This window comes from Chrysemys picta, chromosome 1, assembly GCF_011386835.1.
Source record: "Chrysemys picta bellii isolate R12L10 chromosome 1, ASM1138683v2, whole genome shotgun sequence".
In the NCBI taxonomy this organism is placed as follows: Eukaryota; Metazoa; Chordata; order Testudines; family Emydidae; genus Chrysemys; species Chrysemys picta.
Window position 1 is genome coordinate 55,784,952 of NC_088791.1, and position 25,087 is coordinate 55,810,038.

Consider the following 25,087-nt stretch of genomic DNA (forward strand, 5'->3'; position numbering starts at 1 on the left):
GTAAGTATACATAGTGCAGTGACAACAGACTAAACTGGGAAGAGTTTTCACTAATGAAATACCTTCAAGGAAATGTAGTCTGAAGGAATTACAGCAGCAAGACAATATCTAATTCAAGCTCTGTCACTGGCTTGCTTTGTAGCCTTTGGCAAAGGACTTTATCTCTCTATTCAGTTTCCACATCTGTAAATTGGGGATAATACTTACCTACCTACCAGATATATTGTAAAAGTTACTTTGTGTTTGTAAAGTGCTTTGAACATAAAGCTCTAAAAAAATCACTATGTTATTAGCATTCTGGTATCATAATGATGAGAACAATATAAATACCAAGATAGAGAACTGCTAGCATGAAACACATGCATTGTCACCTAGCCTTGATCTAACATTGTAAACAATTAGTAATTAAGTCATACTATTTCTCTACACTTGAATAAGAGTGCAGCAGCAAGTCCTCCATCCCACTGAGAGTCTTCAAATATTTATTTAAAAAAAGAAAGCATATTCATTAAAAATACACATATTCCTCTAATGCATTAAAATAAAATTGCCAGCAATCTTTAAAAAATTCTCATGGAGATTTTCAGTAAACAACATTCCTAAACACCACATCTCACTTAACTTTTGTGATTCCCAGAAAGATTGTATTTTCAATAGTAGTTTTATGATAAGCAATGATTAATTACTAAAACTGTACATAGATCCAGAACAAAAACAGAATAAAGCCTTTTAATGTTCCTCTTAAATAACAGCAACTTGCTAAATTGTTTCACAAACACTGACTAAAGTTATAACATAGCAGTTGGCAATTTAGATTCTATTTTGCAGTTATCCTATTATAACAGCCTACACTTTAGAATAATGGTCACTAAGGGTGAAATTCAGCCCCATGAGGACGGACCAAAGCAAGCTCCACTTGCAAACAGAACTTAAGTGGTGCACAAGCCTTGGGTTTGTCCCTCTACCCAGGGCTGAAACATTAAGGCCTCAATGTTACATGCTGAAGGATCCAGGTCTAACTCAGGATGCTAAACTCAAATTAAAAATTCAGAAACATGATATTTGAAACCAGACATTGTATTAGAAGTATCATTAGAAATTAGTATTTTTGTTTAATTTATAATAGCACAAGTTTTAGCAGCAACTTTCTTTAGCTCTAAAACAAAGCTATATTACAGACAGCTTTGTAATACTGTACAAATGTACACTCTCTCTCTCTATGTATATATAAATCAGTCACTAAATTCTTCCTCATCACTGAAATATGCACTTTTTTTAATCCGTGGTCTTCTCGAATCGTCAGACGTTGAAGGTTCTCCTACAGTCTGTTTCCATCTTTGCTGCTCTTCTTCAATTTTGGCTTGCTACAATGCAATTGCAAAAATGGAAAATATGAGCTATTATTTTGATAAAAAGTAATAGGTACTATGCAATACATTAAATGCAGTAATGCAAATATTATTTGGTGTAATATTTAATGTGTGTGTATTAGACTCTTTTGGAATAACAATTAAACAAAAATAATTTTAGGCCTCATTAGCATTCTTAAATGGACTGATTACCTGAGGCAGAATGAATTCTGAAATGATGCTGAAAACAATGCTGTTGTCCCTTGTATGCTAGTGGGTAAACAGTCTTCAGCACCAGTGCAGGAAGACCCACTGCCAACAACCACTGTAAGGAACTGACCTACTTGCAAATATAGATGAGCCTTAAGACTACAGTATACGTTGGAAACCCTTTGAAGCCAAGTATACTTTGTATTGTGGGTTGACATTAGTAGAGAAGCCTTGGAAACAACAAGGAACTGAGATTTTGTCATTGAAAGAATGAATGAACCAGTCCATACCCAAAATAAAAGTTCTTTTGTTCAAGTAAAGGCTGAAAGTTTGGCTGGTTCTGATTTTAGTGGGACTAGTCCCTCACTCCAATTATTATACATACCTCACATGGGTACTGAAGTATTTACTGACTTTTTAGCGTTTACATTCTCGACCTCTATTTTCCATTAGTGAAGGGCTTTTTTGGGGAGGTGGATGGTGGGGGATTTTATGTACCTCAGACTAGATGATCTAATGGTCCCTTCGGGTCTTAAGATCTATGAATTACCAGAATAATAATAAATAATTATAAAGCTGAGCCTCCCTGAACTTGTGTATGTGTTTTTTAATCTGAACACAGATCCAAATTTCATGGCAGGCTCTATAATGAAACAAAACCCGATAGCAGAATAAACTTAAATAAAAAAAATCTGAGAGTCTATCATATGTGTCATGATGGATTAGATTTTTTTTAAATCCTATAAAGTTACACTGATAAGTGAGTCTTGAAAAAGGGCTTTTTGAGAGGCATCCAGATTGAGCTAAGCAAATATGATGTCAGGAGTCAAGAGGGGCTGGGGGAGCAGAAGTGACAACATCAAGCTAGACAACTAAAGTTGTGAAGAATCTTGAAGGTAAGAATGAGGAGTTTGGATCTGACATGGGTGGCAACAGCAAACTAGTGGAGTGATTTTAGGAAGGGCTGGACATGGTTGCAGCATTAAAAAAGACAATATTCACCATGTTTTGGACAGATTAGAAAACGGTGAGGATGACTTTCCAGAATACCACAGAAGGGAGGGTTGCTGTATAGATGTATGTGTGTTATATAGTCTAGATGCTTGTAATTTTTATTTGAAGTTGCTTTAAAAATTGTTTAGAAACAAAGATACATACTGTAATTCAATTTAGTACCTGAAAAGCTATGGCCTGGCTGAGGCTATCCAGGGCAGGATCTTCACCCTCATCTTCACTTTCTTCCTCTTCCTCACTAAATAGTGTAAAAAGTAAAAATATAAAACAGATGCACTTCATTTTAAAAACACAGTACAATAAGAGTAAAGAGAATGTGGATATTTAAATGTAGGTGCCCATACAGTTCTTCTTCCGGTTCAACTATTTTCTTCCTTTTCTTCTTTTCTTTCTTTTTTGGAGGCTCACGTTCTCCTAGCATATTTTTAGGACAAGCATAACTCAAGTGTCCTGTTTCCTTAGAGAAAAAGAAACATAGGTTAATAGAAGCAATTAAAAACATGGCACTAAGTATATCCTTAGGAAAATTAACATTAAACAATTCAGAATGGCAGCAGTTTTAATAAAAGAAGAGGAATGTTGCACTGGTATGTAGAATGCAAATAAAATAAACCCTTACTTGCAGATTTACCCTGGAAATGGGAAAAGTTAGCAGATATACTGTACGCTAGTCACAAGTTATGCTTTGGAATCAACTATAAAGGAAAACAACACATTTTTATTTGGCTGTTGTAAAAGTTGAATACACTAGCAAGTAACCTACACTCAAGATCACACATGGTCCTCAGTATCTGAGGTCAGAGAATCATGATAGCAATGACATTTCTGATTTTAAGATGGTAAGAATGGGTATTTAAATAACTATTATTAATATTATTCATATTAAAATGACCCAAAACTCAGTTTAAAATCTTAGCTTAATCTGAAGTATGGAATTTGCTTAGATGTATCTAAATTCATAGAAAATAGGTGTTATATATATATATATATATATATATATATATATATATATATAAAAATGATCCTCTCCCTCACATACTTGCATCCAATTAGTTCATTTTATCATCCATCTATCATTGTGTTATTTGGTGTTATGGTGCACTCATATGCTATTTCATATATAATCAATGTGTGCTAAATAGATTTAAATTGTAGGATTATAGAAGTATACGCTTGATGAGTATTTAGGAGTGATAAGAGTATAGGACGTAGGTACATAAGTAAAGCATGGCTCGAATGCAAAGCCTACAGGCTGAGGCCCGTAAGAGTTTAGCTTAGCCTACAGCCTAGTATGGCTATCAAATGCTTGACATGAATGAACAGGAGTACTTGTGGCACCTTAGAGACTAACAAATTTATTAGAGCATAAGCTTTTGTGGACTACAGCCCACTTCTATGCATCCGAAGAAGTGGGCTGTAATCCATGAAAGCTTATGCTCTAATAAATTTGTTAGTCTCTAAGGTGCCACAAGTACTCCTGTTCTTTTTGCGGATACAGACTAACACGGCTGCTACTCTGAAACCTGACATGAATGAGTAACCGAAGAATAACCTTATGCCAGTAAGATTACAAGATGACTGGAAAGAATGGGCCAATAAGTGATGTTACAGGCAATATGTTATAATGTAGCTGTATAGACTGCAAGATGCCTGATTATAACATCATGGGATGTCCTGCTTTGACTGCAGGACACATTGTGCATAGATGCTAATGAGAATAAGATGAAGAAAGACAACAACCAATGAAAAACAAGGCACCCCAATATTCATGGTGTGTGGAAATACAGATAAAGAAAAGAGGGTTGAAACCTTCATGTATATGCATAAGGTGTTAGATGTGGTCAGAACAACAATATAAAAGAGGTTCCCTGATTGGGTACAGGAGGGAAGACCCCAAGGGAGGAAGACCCATGGAAGACTTCATTGGGATGTCCCAAGCAGGAACCACCCCATCTCTATGACCACCTGTTGAAGATCTACCCTACTCTATGAAATCTTTGGGTACGTGAGTATGGATATGACATTGGCCCAGTACATGTACTCTCTCAGATTGAGTAAATGGGTATGTGAGTGTAACTTATAATTTTTACTTGTAACTGTGTTTGTGGCTACGGTCCTCATTCTTTGTGTGTTCCTAGAGCCTCCAAATCTCCACCCTATTTATCTTTAAACTGTAGCAACAGGAGCTGTTCTCACTGCAATTTACCACAGAACTATCAATTCATTCAGTTTAAAATAAAGGCTACACAGGCTTGTTCGTATAATTTACATTTCTCCTCTCCAAATGCATCAAGCAGTTTCAGAGGTGTAGAAGAAAGAACAGTTGTTATAAAACAAAAAATAGATACTTTTGTTTGTAATACAGCATTAGATGTATTGATTATAATATTACAGTGCTGATTGCACATATGTTTATAGTTACCAGGTAGTCATATTTCTAGAAGACCCCAAATACCCAGAGAAGTCCAGGCTAGAATCATTGCTGAAGTGGAGAAAATATTGATGTGAGCTTCATGTTGCTACCACAAGGAATGATGTGATGTATGTGGGGCAAGACTAGTGACAACATAAACCAAGAACAAAGATGGAAACATTTGTTTTAGATCCATCGTGTAATTTACTCACCCCACATTCATAACATTTAGATTTATCGAAGTAGTTACGTCTACGGATGAATTCCGCTGCTCTTCCATTGTCAATAGCAATACTTGCTTTTATCACTCTTCCAAATAACTAAACCAAAAGGAAAAAAACCTGAGTCCACATTTGAGAAATCTGAACTCTCCCCGTCTTTTGCCATGGCATTTTTCTGTAGCTTACTTGTTTGTTGTTAAGCGCCCGAGAACAGTTTTGTGCAGATTCTTTATCCAAAAACAAAATAAATGCAACTCCTTTACTCTTCCTGGTGTCTTTGTCCTTCATAATAGTAACTCTGAAAATAAACATATAACCAAGTTACTGATAGGGGAAAAATCCTATCAAGCCATTTTTCATTACTTATAAATACCCACAAGTATCAGCTTTATGTTAAATATAATTGTTAATTATACGAGCCAATGTTCCCTGTAATTTTATCCATCCATGTACGGAATGAATTTTGTTATGTGCGCCAATATCGAGGTAATGTGCGGATGTGCACCACCAGTAGAAACAAAAAACCTAGATATAATATATATTTTAAAAAGTTACCATAGGGATAATTACTCCAACCAGGACAGGTTAGGCATTTTAGAACTCACTAGTCAAAAAATTAAATTTAAGTATGAGAGAGAAATAAAATTATGAGATGCACAGCAGTCAAAAAAAGGAAAATAACAGCACTTTGAAAGAATAAAATTACAGAGAATATATGTGCATTGCAGGAAGTACCAAGAAGTAAAAACACCAGAGTATGTGTATGTACCTGTATGTGAGAGACACAGAGACAGTGTCTATGTGCTTGCTGCTGGGGAAGTGTATGATACACCATGCACTGTCTCTTTAAGCAGAGAGGCAATCACCAGAAAGCTCATTCAGACTGTAGCACCTGCCAGCAGCTCTGTCCTGCCCCTGAGCCCTGTCCCCCATTCTGCAGAGATGGGGTACATGGGCAGGGGGGAGGAGGACACCCTGACATCAGTGCCCTCCCCTACCCTCCGCTCTGCAAAGGAAGCAGGAGGGTCCCAGGAGCGGCTGGCCAGCAGCTCCAAGGCAGAGGGCAGGAGCAACACAGCTGCAGAGAAGCCGGGGGAAGGAAATTTGAACACACATCACCAGATGTATGGGCTGGATGAATGGACTATAAGGTGGATAGAAAGCTGGTCAGATCGTCGGGCTCAACGGGTAATGATCAATGGCTCCATGTCTAGTTGGCAGCCGGTTTCAAGCGGAGTGCCCCAGGGGTCGGTCCTGGGGCCGGTTTTGTTCAATATCTTCATTAATGATCTGGAGGATGGCGTGGACTGCACTCTCAGCAAGTTTGCAGATGACACTAAACTGGGAGGAGTGGTAGATACGCTGGAGGGTAGGGATAGGATACAGAGGGACCTAGACAAATTAGAGGATTGGGCCAAAAGAAACCTGATGAGGTTCAACAAGGACAAGTGCAGAGTCCTGCACTTAGGACGGAAGAATCCCATGCACTGTTACAGACTGGGGACCGAATGGCTAGCAAGCAGTTCTGCAGAAAAGGACCTAGGGGTTACAGTGGACGAGAAGCTGGATATGAGTCAACACAGTGTGCCCTTGTTGCCAAGAAGGCTAACGGCATTTTAGGCTGTATAAGTAGGGGCAATGCCAGCAGATCGAGGGACGTGATCGTTCCCCACTATTAGACATTTGTGAAGCCTCATCTGGAGTACTCTGTCCAGTTTTGGGCCCCACACTACAAGAAGGATGTGGAAAAATTGGAAAGAGTCCAGCGGAGGGCAACAAAAATGATTAGGGGGCTGGAGCACATGACTCATGAGGAGAGGCTGAGGGAACTGGGATTGTTTACTCTGCAGAAGAGAAGAATGAGGGGGGATTTGATAGCTGCTTTCAACTACCTGAAAGGGGGTTCCAAAGAGGATGGATCTAGACTGTTCTCAGTGGTACCTTTTGCCATGGCATTTTTCTGTAGCTTACTTGTTTGTTGTTAAGCGCCCAAAAACAGTTTTGTGCAGATTCTTTATCCAAAAACAAAATAAATGCAACTCAAATGACAGAACAAGGAGTAATGGTCTCAAGTTGCAGTTGGGGAGGTTTAGGTTGGATATTGGGAAAACCTTTTTCACTAGGAGGCTGGTGAAGCACTGGAATGGGTTACCTAGGGAGGTGGTGGAATCTCCTTCCTTAGAGGTTTTTAAGGTCAGGCTTGACAAAGCCCTGGCTGGGATGATTTAGTTGGGGATTGGTCCTGCTTTGAGCAGGGGATTGGACTAGATGACCTCCTGAGGTCCCTTCCAACCCTGATATTCTATGTGTGCAGCTCTGCTAATCAAGTGCATGGCACTTGATTGACTCCTGGGCGGCTGTGCAGCCACGCAGCTTAGAGAGAACATAGCAGTGAGCAGCAAAACACTAAAGAGAACAAACACTTTTTAAGGAGAGGTACAGGTAAAATGTGGATCTACTTCTAATAGCAGATATAAAAAGCATACAGATTTCTCTGACTAGGCCTGACAATGAAAAGCACTTTTGAGGTGTAAAAAAATTGAATTATAAAGCTTGAATTGAATCACATTGAATAATAAAACTTGAAGACTAATTACTATTTGGGCTTAACAGTTTATGGAACCCCTTTCTGAATGGTGAGCTTTCAACTTAAGGCTGCCACTTGTCAGATCAGTCATCTTGGTGTTGAACAGAAAAGATACAAATAGGAGAAATGGCCATCACATGCTTTACTGGGCCTTCTTACTTATTTTGTCCCTGGTTCAGTCTCTGCCATTTTCACCCCTTTAATTTTTCTAATTTTTTTCCTAAGGAAAAAGGACTGCTTGGGACTTTATAAGCTTGAAGTGACAAAGAGAGACAGATCAGTGTCTGCTTATGTCCTGAGATGAAGCAGGAACCTCCGTTTTGAAATGAGAGAAAGATGAAATGGGCTCCTTTTTTATACTAAGCATACCCAGTTAAGGTTTCCCACTACCTTTAAATGAATTAGAAATTATTTTTTCTATTGCCTGTGGTTTGATGGGCATTTCCTACTGATTGTGAAGGTATACTGAAGATGTATTTTATTATGGTTTACATTTTAAAGTATTGGTAAGTTTATCTTCCCGAGAAGGGGCTGGAGCCTTGAAGCTACAATTCTCTTTCTTCAATGTCTCAGAATCTATTTTGAGACTAAGAGCTAATACCAGCTGGTTGCATTTTGCTATGATCCTAGTGAGATCAACAATCTTATTTTTTTTCAGAGTAGCAGCCGTGTTAGTCTGTATCCGCAAAAAGAACAGGAGTACTTGTGGCACCTTAGAGACTAACAAATTTATTAGAGCATACGCTTTCGTGGACTACAGCCCACTTCTTCGGATCTTATTTTTAAATGCCTCATCACTGGCCCGGGGCTAGTATTTAGAAGTGTCTACTCATTTCAAAACTGTCTAAAGTCATATAGAGTCCACACTTGTGAGGAGGAAGGTTAGTAAAATAAGAGTCTTATTTAAAGCACTTCAGTGAGAGGCATCCTAGTACATAACAATATCCTGCTTGCTCCAGGGAATCGACTTTCGGAACACTATTAGTCTCTGATGTATACTTATATCATGAGTGTGACTGCAAGAAACTCCCAACTGTTACAAGAGTGCAATTAAATTTACACTGTATTAAATATGGAAAAAAAGATTCAATACAGTTCTCTACTTCATGCTTAAAATAAATTTTAAGTGTACAAAGTACATAAAGAAAGAAAAAGCTCTAAATATTGGAGACCAACTTGAAGAAAAACAACATGCCAGGCCATGTTTATACTTACTTAACAACTTTCCCATACTTGGAAAAAATCTGAAACAAAGAGCATTATATATAGGTTTAGCAGTCTGTTGTTAAATCAAACACTGTAACAAAATGACAGTTCACAAAAGTTTAAAATATACACGACACAGATGATGCATTTTACATAATGGCTGCATATTAATCTAAATAATGCAACTTCTTTTACACGCAGATGTGCTTACCCTGTATAAGTCGTTGTTGGTCAGAGAGAAGGGCAAGTTGGACACATACACTGTGCTTTTACTTGGTGCTAACCCACCACTCATTTTACTGGGGATAGAGAGAGAGAGATTAACTAGTTGTTTTCAATAAAGTGATCTTAATTTAAATAAAAAGATGAGCTCTTCCAAATATATATTGTACAGTCATATGTTAAAACTGTGGGTGGTAACGTGGCTTTGATTTCCCTATACAGTTTGACATTAAATCAATGTTCACTTTCATGTTCCACAGTGTAAAGGAAAAATCAAAGCAGTATTATTGCTCATGACTTACCAATTGACTAGGACAGGACAAACTCAGTAAAGTTGGCACAAGCCAACTCTACTAAAATGAGCTTTGAATGACTTGTGAAATAAATTCAGCTTTCAGACTAAATAAAACAGGTACTATTCCATTTATCATTAGACATTTTGGTCAATTCCTGAAGTTAATGAAAGTATTGTTTGAATAAGGATTGAATGATTTGCCTCTCTGGATGCAAAATGTAGGTCAGCTGAGTTCAACATTAGAAATCCATACTGATAAGATAAACAACAAATCTCTTCAAACCAATACCTCAATAATTGGGGGGGAAAAATACAATAATTCATTAACTTTAAAAATTAGCATGGCTATTTATCATACCAAACAGTTATGTTTTTCTTTCATTTCCTTGTAACTGACGCCCCCTATATCCCTGCATCTACGTCTCCGCGGAACTCAGTATTTTCCTTTCCCCCCCTTTCTTTAAGGATCTCTCCTACATGCACTCCCTTCTCCACACAGGAGGCTCTGGAGGTAGCAGACTAGGCAGCACAGCTTCTTGCAACCCAGTCCTGTCTCATACTCTCTTGGTCCATCACCACTTCTACCATTCCTTTCCCTCTCTCTCTGCCCTCATCCATGTTTACATTTTTATGTTGTTTATAAAATATAAATTATTTTTAAAACTGCATATGCACATGTGGAAACAGCTCTCTGTGTGAACGTGGGCCAGATTGTAGCTGTAACAGGAAAAGGGGGAGGGAAGGAGAGAGAGAACAACCAAGTCACTCCATCCTGACATTTAAGGGGCACACAACTCTGCATAGAACATTTCTTGTTTCTGGCTCATTATGCAGTCTTGGCTTGATTCAAAATCCAGAACAAAATAGTAAACAAAGAATACCAAAATGACAAACTGTCCTTAATTAACAAAGTGTCCTTTAAGCACTAGAGCAAGATAGATGGACAGTTTCCTAGTTCCTTCTTGCTTCTTTGGCTTGGGGCGGGGGAAAGAACACTTCCCTGTTCTCCTCAGGCCACAGTTGCCAACTTTCATGCAGTAAATAAGCACCCCAACTTTTACAAGAAGCCAAAAATCAAGCTAATCCCATTTCAAAACAAGGCCAAAACAAGCCAATCCCAAAGAAGCCCAACACTCTATGTGACTGGATCCCCCGGTGTGCAGTCTGGGACTGTGGTGAGCCCACTGTGCACCCCTGACTCTCTCCCCCACTTGCCCAGAGCCAATCAAAACAAAACAAGCAACAAGCCAAAAACTAGCCAATAAGCAACTCATAAGCCAAGTAAGCCAAAACCAAGATCAATTTCTGCGTTTTTTTCATGGATTTGGCATGTCTGCCTCAGGCCCTTCTCTCCCAGCCTTCCTGTGCCATAAACCGTCTTTAATGAAACCCCAGTTAATTCCTTTCTTGTGTACCTTATTGTAGCATTTATTATAAATCAAGGACTTCCCAAGGACAATTTAAAAAAATTGAGTTTGTAGGCCAATGAAATACAAGTCAAAAAGATTTAGGGAAAAAAATAAAAAATCAATGACAATTTTTGAAAAACTAACTTTTTCTGTTTTTTTCCTTAGAACTTCCCAGCAAATATCTACCCTGGGATGAGATACAAGAAGTGAAATGTAAGGAGATTGGTTTCTTTTTGCAGATGTTCCCAGGGGGACAGTTAAAAAAAAATACAGATTTATAAAGGGAGGCTAGTTTCACCCTTAACTAAGGAATGACTATTGCCATACCATGATCAAACCCTGGATATTTTCTAGCACTCTGCTTCAACAACTTGTAGAGAGTACATTCCTATAACACGTTGATTTCCCAAGTGCTTTCCCCTTCATTTCCTACGTGCTTGCTGCAATGCAATCTGTGTGGGTGGCAGCTACTGACTGAGCTTTTGAGTTTTCCTTTCCTTCCCTTCTCTGTTTAGGAACTGTATTTCTTTTGGCACAAGTATATGAGGTGATAAAGGTTATGCAAATAAAAACACAGAAAGGGTTCACAATGAAGGACAGATGTTACTTGTGGTGCTATGTAGGCTGCCCACATAATCCTAGACTCCCTTACTGCCTGGCATTAAATGTCCTAAGTCAAGGCTAACCAATTTGAACAGGCACCATGCCTTCCAAATAGATGGCCATAAGTGTGGTTATCCAGACACAAAGTGCTGTATTCAAAGGAAATGTTAAAAGCTATACTGGTTCTGCATTATGGATCTCTGCCTTATGGGGGACAGAGAGAAGAATGGGTAAAGCTTGTTCCATGGATAGAGGGCAATTAGTTTGCCTAAGAGAAAACCATAAGCTAAACTCTCCTACAACTTGTGACTCTCTCCAGCAGGTCTCATTTTAGTGAACAGAACAATGGTCTGCAGGCTGACAAACATTAGACAGCTTGATTGGGTGACAACCACTTAGCAACCTTGGGGTGCAGAACCTGTGCAACAATCTATATATGTGACTTTTTTCCTGCCATTACCTTTTGTGACTTAGAAGCAAAATTTGAAAATGTCTTTCAGTATAAATTTGACCTTTTCAAGTTAGGGATAAAGCCTTACTGAGATAGAGAATAACAAGTTCAAGGCTCTGATTGATTTGCTGAGTCGCAACATAACTTTTCTACACTTGGCCTATGACCCATTTAAACAACCCACATTCACTGCTGAACTAATCCACATTCAGGTCAACCAATTTTGGATACGAGTTCTTCTGCCTTGATTTCCACTCCTGTATTTTGTTTTGTGATACCAGCAGCCATCCTGCCTTCTGGATCTGACTACACCCGATATATCATCTTCTTCTTCAATGCTTAACCAAACAGTCGGCAGCAGTGATCGGATGCCATTTGTTCCGTTCCTGTGCAGTCGCAAGAGCTTGACGAGCTGAGAATCTAATGTCGGAACAGACTTGATGCTCCCATGTAATAGGAGGTCTGCCTCTGGGCTGCCTCCACTCCTCGGTTGGTGGAATTTTATCCCGGATGTTACAAGTCATCTAGAAAACGGCGTTCGTTGGAATGTCTTGTGGCATTCTCGCGACATGTCCGAAAAGTGTAAGATACCATCTGCAGACAATGGCCCCAGGAGTCTGTAGACTGGAGCAACCATAAACATTTGCATTATAGATAAAGCCATTCCACTTTATGCCCAATATACAACATTGGCAAAGCCCCCAGCTTTGCCTAGTCTGAGCAGCATAGTGTCCGTGTTTCGCAACCATACAGCAGTGTGGAGAGGAAACAGTTTGAACAGATCCTGAACTTGGTTGTCATACCAAGATGACGTTTATTCCATATTTGTTGTAAATGACCCAGGGCAGACACTGCAATGCCCATCCAGTGGAGAACCTCCATGTGAGAGCTGGAGGAACTGGCGAGTATAGAACCCAAATAGCAAAAGCTACATAGTGCTTCAACAGTTTCATTATTCGATGAGATTGGGGTTGTGCATGGACTTGATCCTAGATTTTGCAGATTTATCTTTGATCGATTAACATGGAGGCCATCCTTAGCCAACTCCTCCTCCATTTGCTGGAGTACCTTGCGAAACCTGTTGAGGCTCTGTACTAGAAGAACAACATCATTCGCATAGTCAAGGTCTAAGAGCAGTGGTGGTCAACCTGTGGCCCGTCAGGGTAATCCGCTGGTGGGCCACAAGACAGTTTGTTTACGTTGACCATCCGCAGATACGGCCACCCGCAGCTCCCAGTGGCTGTGGTTTGCCACTCCTGGCCACTGGGAGCTGCAGGCGGCCATGCCTTCAGACAGTCAATGTAAACAAACTGTCTCGCGACCCGCGGGACGCAGGTTGGCCACCACTGTCTAAAAGCGAAAGATCACCTGTCTTAATGGCTATGGATTTGATGGAACACTGCATTATGAAATTCATTGCCTAACAAAACTGTGCAGGGCCAGGACACAGCCCTGCCTGACACCAGATACTGATTTAAAAGATGCCAATTTCTAATTCCCAAGATGTATATGGGCAGTGGTTCCTTTAAACAACTCGCTAATCAAGTCCAGCAGAGTGGCTGGGACACCTACGCCCTTTAAGGCTTCCATAGTGTCAACTGAATCAAATGCAGCCTTAAGATCGACGTACGCCATGTGCAGGGGATTTTTGACCTCGTGATGTATCTCTGACAACAAGCAGAGGACCAAAACGCTTGTGGACCTGTTCCTCATAAAGCCTGACAGTTAGGGGTGACGCTTCCGATGCAGCGGGGGCTCCAAATGCGCCAGCAGAACATGCGCAAACACCTTCCCTGGCACAGACAGCAAGGTGATCGGCCTGTAGCTCTTACATTCACTGCACAGTCCCTTGCCCTTATAAAGCGAAATCACAATACTGTCCTTCTTAAGGAAGTTGGCAAGGTTCCAATTCTCCACACCAGGTGAAAGATGGCCAGAAGTAATTCCATTACAGGGTCAATAGTGCATTTTAGCAGCTTTGGGGGAATGCCATCAGCATCGGCTGCGCATCTGTTTTTCAGTTTGCAGATGGCTCGCTTCACTTCATCCAACGTTGGTGCGTCAGTACAAGTGTCTGGGTCTGATATCACAGTGGCTACCAAATCATCCAGCTCTGAGCACTGTAATAATGTTCAAGCCAGCGTGAGAGGATATCGTTACCTGATTTACATGGATGGCCTTGGCTGTTGTTCAAGATGACATTCACAATGACTACCTATTGACTGCTGAGATCGTGGATCGCACGGAATGCTGGCTTTAAGTCTCCCTGGCTAAGCAGAGTTCATCATCATCCACCACTTGGCTATAATATGCCTCGTAATCGCGAAATGCCAGGGCATTGAACTTTTTCGCTTCATCTGATTACAGGTGTGCTTATTGTTGAGCGCCCCATAGAGTTCGACCTGTACCTCATGATGGTGGAAGGGTGTAACATCTGAAGTGTAGAAAGAATAGTAAATATGGCGGGCGACCAACTTGGCTTAACAGTGAAATCCTTGCTGACCTTAAACGCAAAAAAGAAGCTTACAAAAAGTGGAAGATTGGACAAATGACCAGGGAGAAGTATAAAAATATCGCTCAGGCATGCAACAGTGAAATCAGGAAGGCCAAATCGCACTTGGAGTTGCAGCTAGCAAGAGATGTTAAGAGTAACAAGAAGGGTTTCTTCAGGTATGTTAGCAACAAGAAGAAAGTCAAGGAAAGTGTGGGCCCCTTACTGAATGAGGGAGGCAACCTAGCGACAGAGGATGTGGAAAAAGCTAATGTACTCAATGCTTCTTTTGCCTCTGTCTTCACAAACAAGGTCAGCTCCCAGACTGCTGGACTGGGCAGCATAGTATGGGGAGGAGGTGACCAGCCCTATGTGGAGAAAGAAGTGGTTCGGGACTATTTAGAAAAACTGGATGAGCACAAATCCATGGGACCGGATGCGCTGCATCCAAGGGTGCTAAAGGAGTTGGTGGATGTGATTGCAGAGCCATTGGCCGTCATCTTTGAAAACTCATGGCGATCGGGGGAGGTCCCAGATGACTGGAAAAAGGCTAATGTAGTGCCCATCTTTAAAAAAGGGAAGGAGGAGGATCCGGGGAACTACAGGCCAGTCAGCCTCACCTCAGGCCCTGGAAAAATCATGGAACAGGTCCTCAAGGAATCAATTATGAAACACTTAGAGGAGAGGAAAGTGATCAGGAACAGTCAGCATGGATTCACGAAGAGGAAGTCGTGCCTGACTAACCTAATTGCCTTCTATGATGAGATAACTGGCTCTGTGGATGAGGGGAAAGCAGTGGATGTGTTATTCCTTGACTTTAGCAAAGCTTTCGATACGGTCTCCCACAGTATTCTTGCCGCCAAGTTAAAGAAGTATGGGCTGGATGAATGGACTGTAAGATGGATAGAAAGCTGCCTAGATCATTGGGCTCCACGGGTAGTGATCAATGGCTCCATGTCTAGTTGGCAGCCGGTTTCAAGCGGAGTGCCCCAAGGGTCAGTCCTGGGGCCGGTTTTGTTTAATACCTTTATTAATGATCTGGAGGATGGTGTGGACTGCACTCTCAGCAAGTTTGCAGATGACACTAAACTGGGAGGCGTGGTAGATACGCTGGAGGGTAGGGATCAGATACAGAGGGACCTAGACAAATTAGAGGATTCAGCCCAAAAAAGCCTGATGAGGTTCAACAAGGACAAGTGCAGAGTCCTGCACTTAGGACGGAAGAATCCTATGCACTGTTACAGACTAGGGACCGAATAGCTAGGTAGCAGTTCTGCAGAAAAGGACCTAGGAGTCACAGTGGACAAGAAGCTGGATATGAGTCAACAGTGTGCCCTTGTTGCCAAGAAGGCTAACGGCATTTTGGGCTGTATAAGTAGGGGCATTGCCAGCAGATCGAGGAACGTGATCATTCCCCTTTATTCGACATTGGTGAGGCCTCATCTGGAGTACTCTGTCCAGTTTTGGGCCCCACACTACAAGAAGGATGTGGAAATATTGGAAAGCGTCCAGCGGAGGGCAACAAAAATGATTAGGGGTCTGGAGCACATGACTTATGAGGAGAGGCTGAGGGAACTGGGATTGTTTAGTCTCCAGAAGAGAAGAATGAGGGTGGATTTGATAGCTGCTTTCAACTACCTGAGGGGGGGTTCCAAAGAAGATGGAGCTCGGCTGTTCTCAGTGGTGGCAGATGACAGAACAAGGAGCAATGGTCTCAAGTTGCAGTGGGGGAGGTCTAGGTTGAATATTAGGAAACACTATTTCACTAGGAGGGTGGTGAAGCACTGGAATGCTTTACCTAGGGAGGTGGTGGAATCTCCTTCCTTGGAGGTTTTTAAGGCCCAGCTTGACAAAGCCCTGGCTGGGATGATTTAGTTGGGAATTGGTCCCTTCCAACCCTGATATTCTATGATTGATTCTATGAAGTAGGGGATTGCTTGTTAGAACTATGCCATCAGCGATGAAGGCTGGTCCAAAACATCGCCTTGGACATTATGCAAGATGGACACGTCCAATGAGAACCCTGAAAATGATGGCGAACACAGGCAGCGAAGATGCAGGGCAGCAGCTGTGCTTAACTACCCTAGGTGAAGGAAGTTGTCAAGAAAGACTCAATGACTCAGGTCGCATAGTGTGAAGCCCGTATTGGTAGATCAGGAAATCTCCGTCTCATCCCAGTGGGACGAGGTAGTCTTTGGGACAATCGTTTGCTCTTGAACAACATGAATAACTAACAGTGCTCAGCACCAGGGTTAAAGACCCTGCTCTACTCTCAGCTGCAGATGTCCTGCCGGTGCCATCTTCCCCCAGTGCACTTGTGACGGGCTTGTGTCAAAGCCCCCCTGTGGAAGTGCATCCCCTGATGTCGGCAGGTGCAGCTGCAGTATACCATAACAATGTATTAAGTCATACCTGGGCTCTCCACCAAACCATCAAAATTGGAACCTGGAATGTTGCACCTGATGTATGCAGTGTTGTGTTAGCAGCTGTGCTTAACTACCCTAGGTGAAGGAAGTTGTCAAGAAAGACTCAATGACTCAGGTCGCATAGTGTGAAGCCCGTATTGGTAGATCAGGAAATCTCCGTCTCATCCCAGTAGGACGAGGTAGTCTTTGGGACAATCGTTTGCTCTTGAACAACATGAATAACTAACAGTGCTCAGCACCAGGGTTAAAGACCCTGCTCTACTCTCAGCTGCAGATGTCCTGCCGGTGCCATCTTCCCCCAGTGCACTTGTGACGGGCTTGTGTCAAAGTGCATCCCCTGATGTCGGCAGGTGCAGCTGCAGTATACCATAACAATGTATTAAGTCATACCTGGGCTCTCCACCAAACCATCAAAATTGGAACCTGGAATGTTGCACCTGATGTATGCAGTGTTGTGTTAGCCACGTTGGTCCCAGGATATTAGAGAGAGGAGGTGGGTGAGGTAATATATTTTATTGGATCAACTTCTGTTGGTGAGAGAGACAAGCTTTTGAGCTTACAGAGATCTTCTTCAGGTCTGGGAAACTGAGTTAGTTGTCTCTCTCACCAACAGAAGTTGGTCCAATAAAAGATATTACCTCACCTTGTCTCTCTGCACCTGATGTAGTTATTTACACATATCTATCTAAGGTACTTATATGGTCATTATTACCATAACATCTGAGCAACTCAGAGTCTTTAAATGTATTTATCCTCATAACACCCAAGTGAGGTAGGAAAATGCTATTATCTCAATTTTAAAGACGGGGAACTCAGACTCAGAGTGTCTAAGGCCCAGATACACAAAGGGACTTTAGGTGTTACAATGCCTAACTAGCAGGTGCCTAGAAAATCTCTGGAACAAGACTGGGATCTGCAAAGCCTGAGTTAGGTATCCTAAACTCTGTCCCTCTCACAGTCAGGTGACTAAATCTAGACTATAGGGAGATGCCTATTTCTGCTTGCAATTCACAGCCAGGAACCCTTAGTTGCCAATGGACTCAGCTCCCCTGGTGGAGGCTGTAGCAGATGGGTCCCAGGTTACCACGGTGTTATTTAACCACACTCTAGGAAGGGCTAATTCTGAGGATGGTAAAAGCATCATAGCTCTCTCTGCACTATAGCTTCCATCAACAGAGAAAGTGAATTATGAGTTCAACATTTCCCTACTGCAGATACATCCCTGATGGGGGGGGGGGGGGGTTCTTTCTGTGTCTGAGCTATAAGCCAAACACCTTCTAGTCTTTACAACCCACCCAGAAACTCACATGCTGCATGAATAGTTCCTGCCCTAAGCCATAATGCTGTAGTTCCAGCCTTTAAATGAACTGCTGTCCTGGCTCAAGGCCCTCAGGACTTGAAAGTTTTACCAATGTGATTATTTCAATAAGAAAACCCAAATCCCTAACCAAAGTAAAATAGCCACACCAGTAAAAGCCCTAGCGTGGACACAGTTGCACTAGTGCAGAGTTATACTAATATTGCTTATTCCCCTTCCCAGCTACACCGCTCTAAAGCGTCGTTATGCTGATATAACGCGGGGCTGTGCCGCTCGGGGCTACACAGTTACAGCGCCACAACCCCGGGGCCCGATCTGCTCCCCTCGGAAGTCACTAGCAATAGGAGCTCTGACACTGACCAGCTGTGCTGGGACCTCGGCTCTGGCCCCTCGGGGACGGGGTGAGGGGGGAAAGTCATTCACGCCCCTTGCAGAGGGTAGGAATGAGACGCAACCCCGCCCCCCATCTCCGCCAGAGCCATCCCGGCGCGACCCCTGCCCCGCGGGACGAGGGCGAACCAAAACGCCGTCGTAAGCCCGGGCCGGGATTCGCGCAGAGCCCCCCGCACCCACCTCACGCGGAGCTGCCGGTGAAGCAGCTCAGGCGGGGCGGGAAGACATTACTCCCAGCCGCTTCCTCCTTTCCGCGGGCGCGCTGAAAGCGGACTCATCAGCCCCACTCCTCCTACGGCGCCCTTCCGGGAACGTCAGAAATAAACACGCTCTTTAACCAATAACGGGCGACAATAGTTGAAGGCAGGCTGGTAGTTCCGGTTACGTCACGACAGGCGCCGGAAGTGGCCTGGGACCACGAACCGGGCCCGCTGTCGCTTTAGGGGAGAGACACCACGAGCCGGCGCGTGGGGGGTAAGTGCGCGAGGCGGTGCTAAGAACGGTTGAGGGGGTAGTTTCCGGTTTTTCTGGTCCCGCGTGCGCAGCCTCGCGAGGGGTCCTCGCCCCAGCCACGTGCCCCAGGGCGAACGGTAGCAGCTTGAGCCCCCGCTGCGACCCTGAGCTGCCCCGGCTCCCCGCGAGCCTGCGTTGCCCTTGTGGTGGGCGGAGCGCGGCAGCCGCTTGCCCGCAGCACGGCGAGCAGGCAGCCGGGAGCGCACGAGTTCCCATCTCCTCTCCCCTCCCGCTGACGGGTCGGTGCGGCCCACACCTGTTCCAAGGATCATGTGACTGCGGTTGATGATGGTCACTTTGGTCGGAGCTGAGACTGAACCCAGGCCTCATACGTTAGAGTAGCCAGGCTGCCTCCTGAGGCGTCGGGACCCACGCGCTGTGCTTGGCAAATTGTAACCGCTGCTCTAACCGCTACCCCCTGCGTCTGCCCCAGAGCTGCAAAGGGGACCAGGCATCTTTCTTCCCAACGCTGCCTTCCTGGTACCTACCAAGCAGTTGGGGAAACCACTTGTAAAGTGTTTACTAGCTCAAGTGGTAGACATAGGTGCTGGACCTAGGGGTGTGGCAATACCCCCTGGTTTGAAATGGTTTCTGTCATATACAGTATTTACAGATTGGTTCAATGGCTCTCAGCACCCCCTCTATATAAATTGTCCTGGCAACCCAGGTGGTAGAGGTCTGTGGTGTGGGTCAGAAGGTCTCATGTTCAAACTTTGCTGCTGATCTTTGGAGGGCTAATTATGGAACCAAGTGGTGGCATTTCATGTCTTAGCTAATACTGCAGCTAAGTCTTGTTTTAAACTGAATTTACATTCTTTCTAAGATCCATCAGAAAGTCAGGTCAGTCTCAAAATTAGTATTAACTGAGGTTCCTAAGGTACCTTTAGAAAGATTAAGACCAGTCTATGCACTTGCCTATGCTATTTCTACAATGGGGCTATTTCTGCTTACCCATCTCTGCAATGTGCTGTGGGACATACACATTAATATGTCTAGCAAATAATTAAATATGATGAAATTACTGAATAAAAGGATGTTGCATGAAAGAAAAATAGCTAATCCGTGGTTAATGCAGCAGACTGGGTTCCAGAACAACTGGCTTCTAGCTGTGGCCTGCCACAGGCATCCTATGTGCAAATCACTTAAACTACAATTTTTGGAGGTGGACACAAATTTTGTCCTTGATTTTTCAGTGTTACATACCCCTATATGCAGGATTCAGGGGGCCTGGGGCAAAGCAATTTTGGGGGCCCCTTCCATAACAAAAAGTTGCAATACTATAGAATGCTATATTCTTGTGGGGGCCCCTGTGGGGCCTGGGGCAAATTGCCCCACTTGCGCCCCCCTCTGGGCAGCCCTGCCTATATGTAAAATGAATGATATTTCTTTATCTTAAAGAGGTGTTAATTAATATTTGTAAAATGCAAAAGAACTGGAGCTTTGTATAGAGAATGGTGCGAGTGGGCTGGACCTTTGCCAGGTTGAGGAGAACCCACAAATAATTTTGAGCTGTATTGAGGCCTTGAAGTAACAATGGGGTCCTGGCTCCGGGGGTGAGAAGCGCAGACATGGGTAAGGGGTGGGGTGAGGTACAATGTTTGGGGACCACTGGACTAGATGATTACCCTGGTTCCTTCTGGCCTTGTAATCTCTGACTAGTAAACTAAAAGAATGTAAAACTGATATGTGACAAAAGAGGTGTCAAGATTTTCAGCTCCCTTTTTCATGGTTATTGGTTATATACCTTCACCCTTAGCAAGCTTTGTGTAGATGACTTTTTCCAAGTTAAGTCATAACTAAAAATGAATAAGGATGAAGCTAAGGCTCCAAACCCACAAACTGCTCTGGGCACTCAGACCCCTCCACATACTCTTTTAGTGTGATTCCATGTTGGGTGCACTGTAGGATCAGGACTTATGTTAATTCAGGTCTGGTTTAGTTATTGTAAAAAGTGTGGCTCTTTTAACTTTTTTTAACAAATCAGTTTTTAAATGGCCAAAAGCACACTCAACAGTTATTCTGCACTTGCTCAGCCTGTTGTTGAACTGCCCCTTGCTGCTGTCAAGGTGCCCTGTGTATGGCTTCATAAGCCACGGCATTAAGGGGTAGACAGGGTCTCCCAGGATCACAATGGGCATATCAACTTCCCCTACGGGATATTCTGGTCCGGGAAGAAAGTCCCTGCTTGCAGCTTCCCGAACAGGCCAATGTTCTGTGTGTCCATCATGCACCTTTCCAGACCGGCCTATGTTAATGTCTGTGAAACACCCACGGTGATCCACAAGCGCCTGGAGACCATTGAGAAATACCCCTTGCGATTAATGTACTCTGTGGCTAGGTGGTCTGGTGCCAGAATTGGAATATGTGCACCATCTGTTGCTCCTCCGCAGTTAGGGAAACGCATTTGTGCAAAGCCATCCACAATGTCATGCACGTTGCCTAGAGTCACAGTCTTTTGGAGCAGGATGTGATTAATGGCCCTGCACACTTCCGTCAACACGAGTCCAACAGTCGACTTTCCCACTCCGAACTGGTTAGTGACCGATCAGTAGCAGTCTGGAGTAGCCAGCTTCCACAGTGCAATCGTCACGCGCTTCTCCAACGACAGGGCAACTCTCATTCTTGTGTCCTTGCGCCGCAGGGCTGGGGCAAGTTCATCACACACTCCCATGAATGTGGTTTTCCTCATCCGAAAGTTCTGCAGCCACTGCTCTGCATCCCAGACTTGCATGACAATGTGATCCCACCACTCAGTGCTTGTTTCCCGAGCCCAAAATGGGCGTTCCACTGTGGTCAGCACCCTCATGAATGCCACAAGCAATCTCCACTGTGGTCAGCACCCTCATGAATGCCACAAGCAATCTCGTGTCGTAGCTACTATGCATGGCGAGATTAATGTTGAACTGCTCTTGCCTTTGTAGTTTAAGGAATAACTACACTGCCACTTGTGACGTGTTAGTGAGAGTGAGCAGCATATTGGTCAACAGTGCAGGATCCATTCCTGCAGACCGAAGAGGCAGAGCAGAGCACGCAGTACAGAAACGATTGAAAGATGGCGCCAAATGGGGAAGGAAGCACAGGGATTGCTGGGATGCGAAGCAATGCATCATGGGGCATTAGGACAAGACCCAGAATGCCTTGCGACCCCCTCCGCCTTCCCACAACTCTTAGCGACAGAAGAGGAAGAGATGCTCTGTGGGATAGCTGCCCAGAGTGCACTGCTCCCAATACTGTTGCAAGTGTGAACACTCTATTGCACAAGCATCTGACAGTGTGAACACACAACAGCAGTTTCCCTTCAGCACTCTCTCAGCAGCACTGTAACTGCCAGTGATGTAACTCTGCCAGTGAAGACATACCCTTAGAATTTAGCGAGATTCAAAAGAGGAGTTAGACTTTTATATGGATAACAAGGGGACCGAGCCTTTTATAACACACGCTATACTTTTTCAATTGTTGTATAGACATTCTTTTTCATTTGAGGTGCATTACTAATATTTCATACAAAATGTAATGCTTAACGGCTAAAATAAATGCTCACAATCTTCCATGAGAAGGTGTATTGCTTTCCCTTGATGAACAATTTGTTTCAACAAAGGAGTTAACAGAATTTTTACCAAGCTTTTTAGAGTTATTTTGCTTGTGATACCAATTTCACTCTTGTTAACTGTTTAGAAGCACAACTTTAACAACCACTGCTTCCCATTAACATAACATAACAACAAAAGAAAAGCATAAAAAATTAAACCAACTATAAAATTAAACCAAAATAAATTTTAAATACAGTACTTTGAGGGTATTTGAGGATATACTTTCATGATGCTTTGTTATGTTTGGGAGCCAAAGGTGGAAACCTGTTCAAATTGTTTGGTTAGCTTTATGCATAAATTGTTATTTTAAAACATTTTGGTTATGACATTCTTATAACTATATTTAAAAGTGCAAACAAGTTTATAAAAAGCCCAAACAAGAAATTAACATTTTGTTAATATTATCTTTACCTTAATGTTGAGGTTTCCCCTTACATTTTTTCTTTGAATAACAAATTTAAAAAAACCTTAAAAAACAAAAAAAAACCCTGTGATTGATAAGAGAATTATTTTTGTATGCAATTGCATTATTTGTTGAGGCAGAAATATATGTACATATATTTGTAACTGAAACGTTTTTTAACTTGCACAAAAATTGGTGTTACTGATACTACGATGATCTTAAAATAATGTGGTACCACATATACATATATTTTTAAAAGGGTATAAAATTGACTTTTGTTGCAACAAAATAAAAATAATAAAAGGTATTTTTGGAGAACGTGATCCAAGATGCTGCCACGTACATGGAGCATGCCAAGCCGAAGTCTGTCACTGCCATGAATGTGGTCTATGCTCTAAAGTGCCATGGTTGTACTCTGTATTGATATGGAGACTAAAATAAACAGTGTCAATAAAACAAAGAAAACAGAACTTATAGTTAAGGATAAGGCCAGCTTTCTGTTTAAAGCTTGACTCTTCTAGATGCTCTAAAATCTGTACTGTTACTTGGATTGCTTTGAAATTTGGTGTGCCTCATGAGTAAGGCTATGGTTTTTGCACAGGTATTTTTATTAAAATTCACAGATAGGGCATGGGCAATGAATGATAAATCATGGATTTATTGAAGCCGAAGCCCCAGCCCCGCTGCCTGGGGCTGAATTATTGGAGGTTTCAAGAAGTCACAGAAGTCTCGTAAAATCATGGAATCTGTGTCCTCTATGACAGATTTGTAGCCTTACTCATGAGGGAGGAGGGTAGTATTAGTGAACCAGATTTGGGGTCATTTGCATCAAAACCACACAGCTGAGGCTGGGGAGTTGAGCACAGGCATACTTGATGCACACCACATGTTTCTTAAGCACTGGGGAGGGAGGATGGAAATACCCACCCAGATGACAAGTGACCTCCATGACAAAATTGTAGCCTTACTGATGATTAATATCATACAGTATTATAGTGAAGCACCAGGTCTACTATGTTAAGATTAGGAAGTTTTTTCTGTTTAAAGGAGGATTCTTCTTAGTGCTCTAAAATCTGTATAAGGGTACAGGTTGTCTTGAAATTTGATATTCCTCGTTGGGGGAGCGGGATAGGTTTAGTGATCCAAATTTGGAGTCATTTGAGCAAGAGGTTCCTGAGATACAGCCCTCTCCCTCCAAAAAAACATAACACCCCCCTCCCACTTTTCTTGAAGTTTACAGATTCTACTAATGCTTTTTTTGTACACCCCTGGCTTCTAAAGTGCTAGTGGCTATATGTCAGTGATTCTCAAACTTTTGTCCTGGTGACCCCTTTCACATAGCAAGCCTCTGAGTGCGACCCCCCCCCCATATAAATTAAAAATACTTTTTTATATATTTAACACCATTATATATGCTGGAGGCAAAGCGGGGTTTGGGGTGGAGGCTGACCGCTCACAACCCCCCATTTAATAACCTCGCGACCCTCTGAGGGGTCCCGATCCAGTTTGAGAACCCCTGCTATATGGGATGGGAAGGGGAAGGTGAGTTGGCAGTGATGGGGTGGGCCTGTATACGTTACGAGGGAGGAGACAGACATATCCTAGTCTTCTTTCACATACACCTCTACCCTGATATAACGCTGTCCTCAGGAGCCAAAAAATCTTACCGCGTTATAAGTGAAACCACGTTATATTGAACTTGCTTTGATCCGCCAAAGCGCTGCTTTACCGTGTTGTATCCGAATTCATGTTGTATCAGGTCGCGTAATATCGGGGTAGAGGTGTACTTAGTTACTGTACCCACTGTAAAAACAACGAGGAGTCCTTGTGAGACTTAGAGACTAACCTTAGAGACTAACAAATTTATTTGGGCATAAACTTTCGTGGACTAGAACTCACTTCATCAGATGCATGAAGTGAAAAATACAGGAGCAGGTATAAATAGATGAAAGGATGGGGGTTGCTTTACCAAG

General features: G+C 42.7%; 2 protein-coding genes across 24 annotated transcripts in view; one reads left to right on the plus strand and one right to left on the minus strand.

Moving 5' to 3' along the window:
• Positions 1-465: 465 nt before the first annotated feature.
• ZCRB1 (zinc finger CCHC-type and RNA binding motif containing 1) lies at positions 466-23,142 on the minus strand. Of its 4 annotated transcripts, none has more exons than XM_065557402.1 (8): positions 23,123-23,142; positions 9,212-9,299; positions 9,010-9,038; positions 5,394-5,505; positions 5,199-5,306; positions 2,918-3,030; positions 2,736-2,811; positions 466-1,364 (listed from the first exon to the last, which is right to left on the minus strand). In XM_065557402.1, exons 2-8 carry the CDS (start codon positions 9,293-9,295, stop codon positions 1,233-1,235), a joined length of 654 nt encoding a protein of 217 aa, XP_065413474.1. In that variant the 5' UTR covers positions 9,296-9,299; positions 23,123-23,142; the 3' UTR covers positions 466-1,232. The 4 variants fall into 4 exon arrangements, with proteins under 4 accessions (XP_065413474.1, XP_008160722.2, XP_042715019.2 ...); XM_008162500.4 differs by lacking the exon at positions 23,123-23,142 and adding an exon at positions 18,789-18,928; XM_042859085.2 differs by lacking the exons at positions 5,199-5,306; positions 23,123-23,142 and adding an exon at positions 18,789-18,928.
• The window catches only part of PPHLN1 (periphilin 1), a 122,386-nt gene continuing 116,235 nt past the window's right edge, over positions 18,937-25,087 (plus strand). For 6 of the 20 annotated variants that reach the window (XM_065557307.1, XM_065557325.1, XM_065557331.1 and 3 more), the window contains exon 1: positions 18,950-19,082. The gene's annotated coding sequence lies outside the window, so the exon portion shown is untranslated. Of the gene's footprint in view, positions 19,083-25,087 lie in introns of all 20 variants that reach the window. The other 14 variants (XM_024100593.3, XM_024100594.3, XM_065557392.1 and 11 more) reach the window with 10 other exon arrangements.

Bases quoted from the DNA above. Each gene is read 5' to 3' on its own strand.
- ZCRB1 (XM_065557402.1), bottom strand. From the start codon at position 9,295: ATGAGTGGTGGGTTAGCACCAAGTAAAAGCACAGTGTATGTGTCCAAC. The intron at 5,307-5,393 runs GTAAGCTACAGA...CTTTTGGTTTAG, and splicing joins GGGCGCTTAACAACAAACAA to TTATTTGGAAGAGTGATAAA. The intron at 3,031-5,198 runs GTGAGTAAATTA...TTTTTCTCTAAG, and splicing joins CTAAATGTTATGAATGTGGG to GAAACAGGACACTTGAGTTA.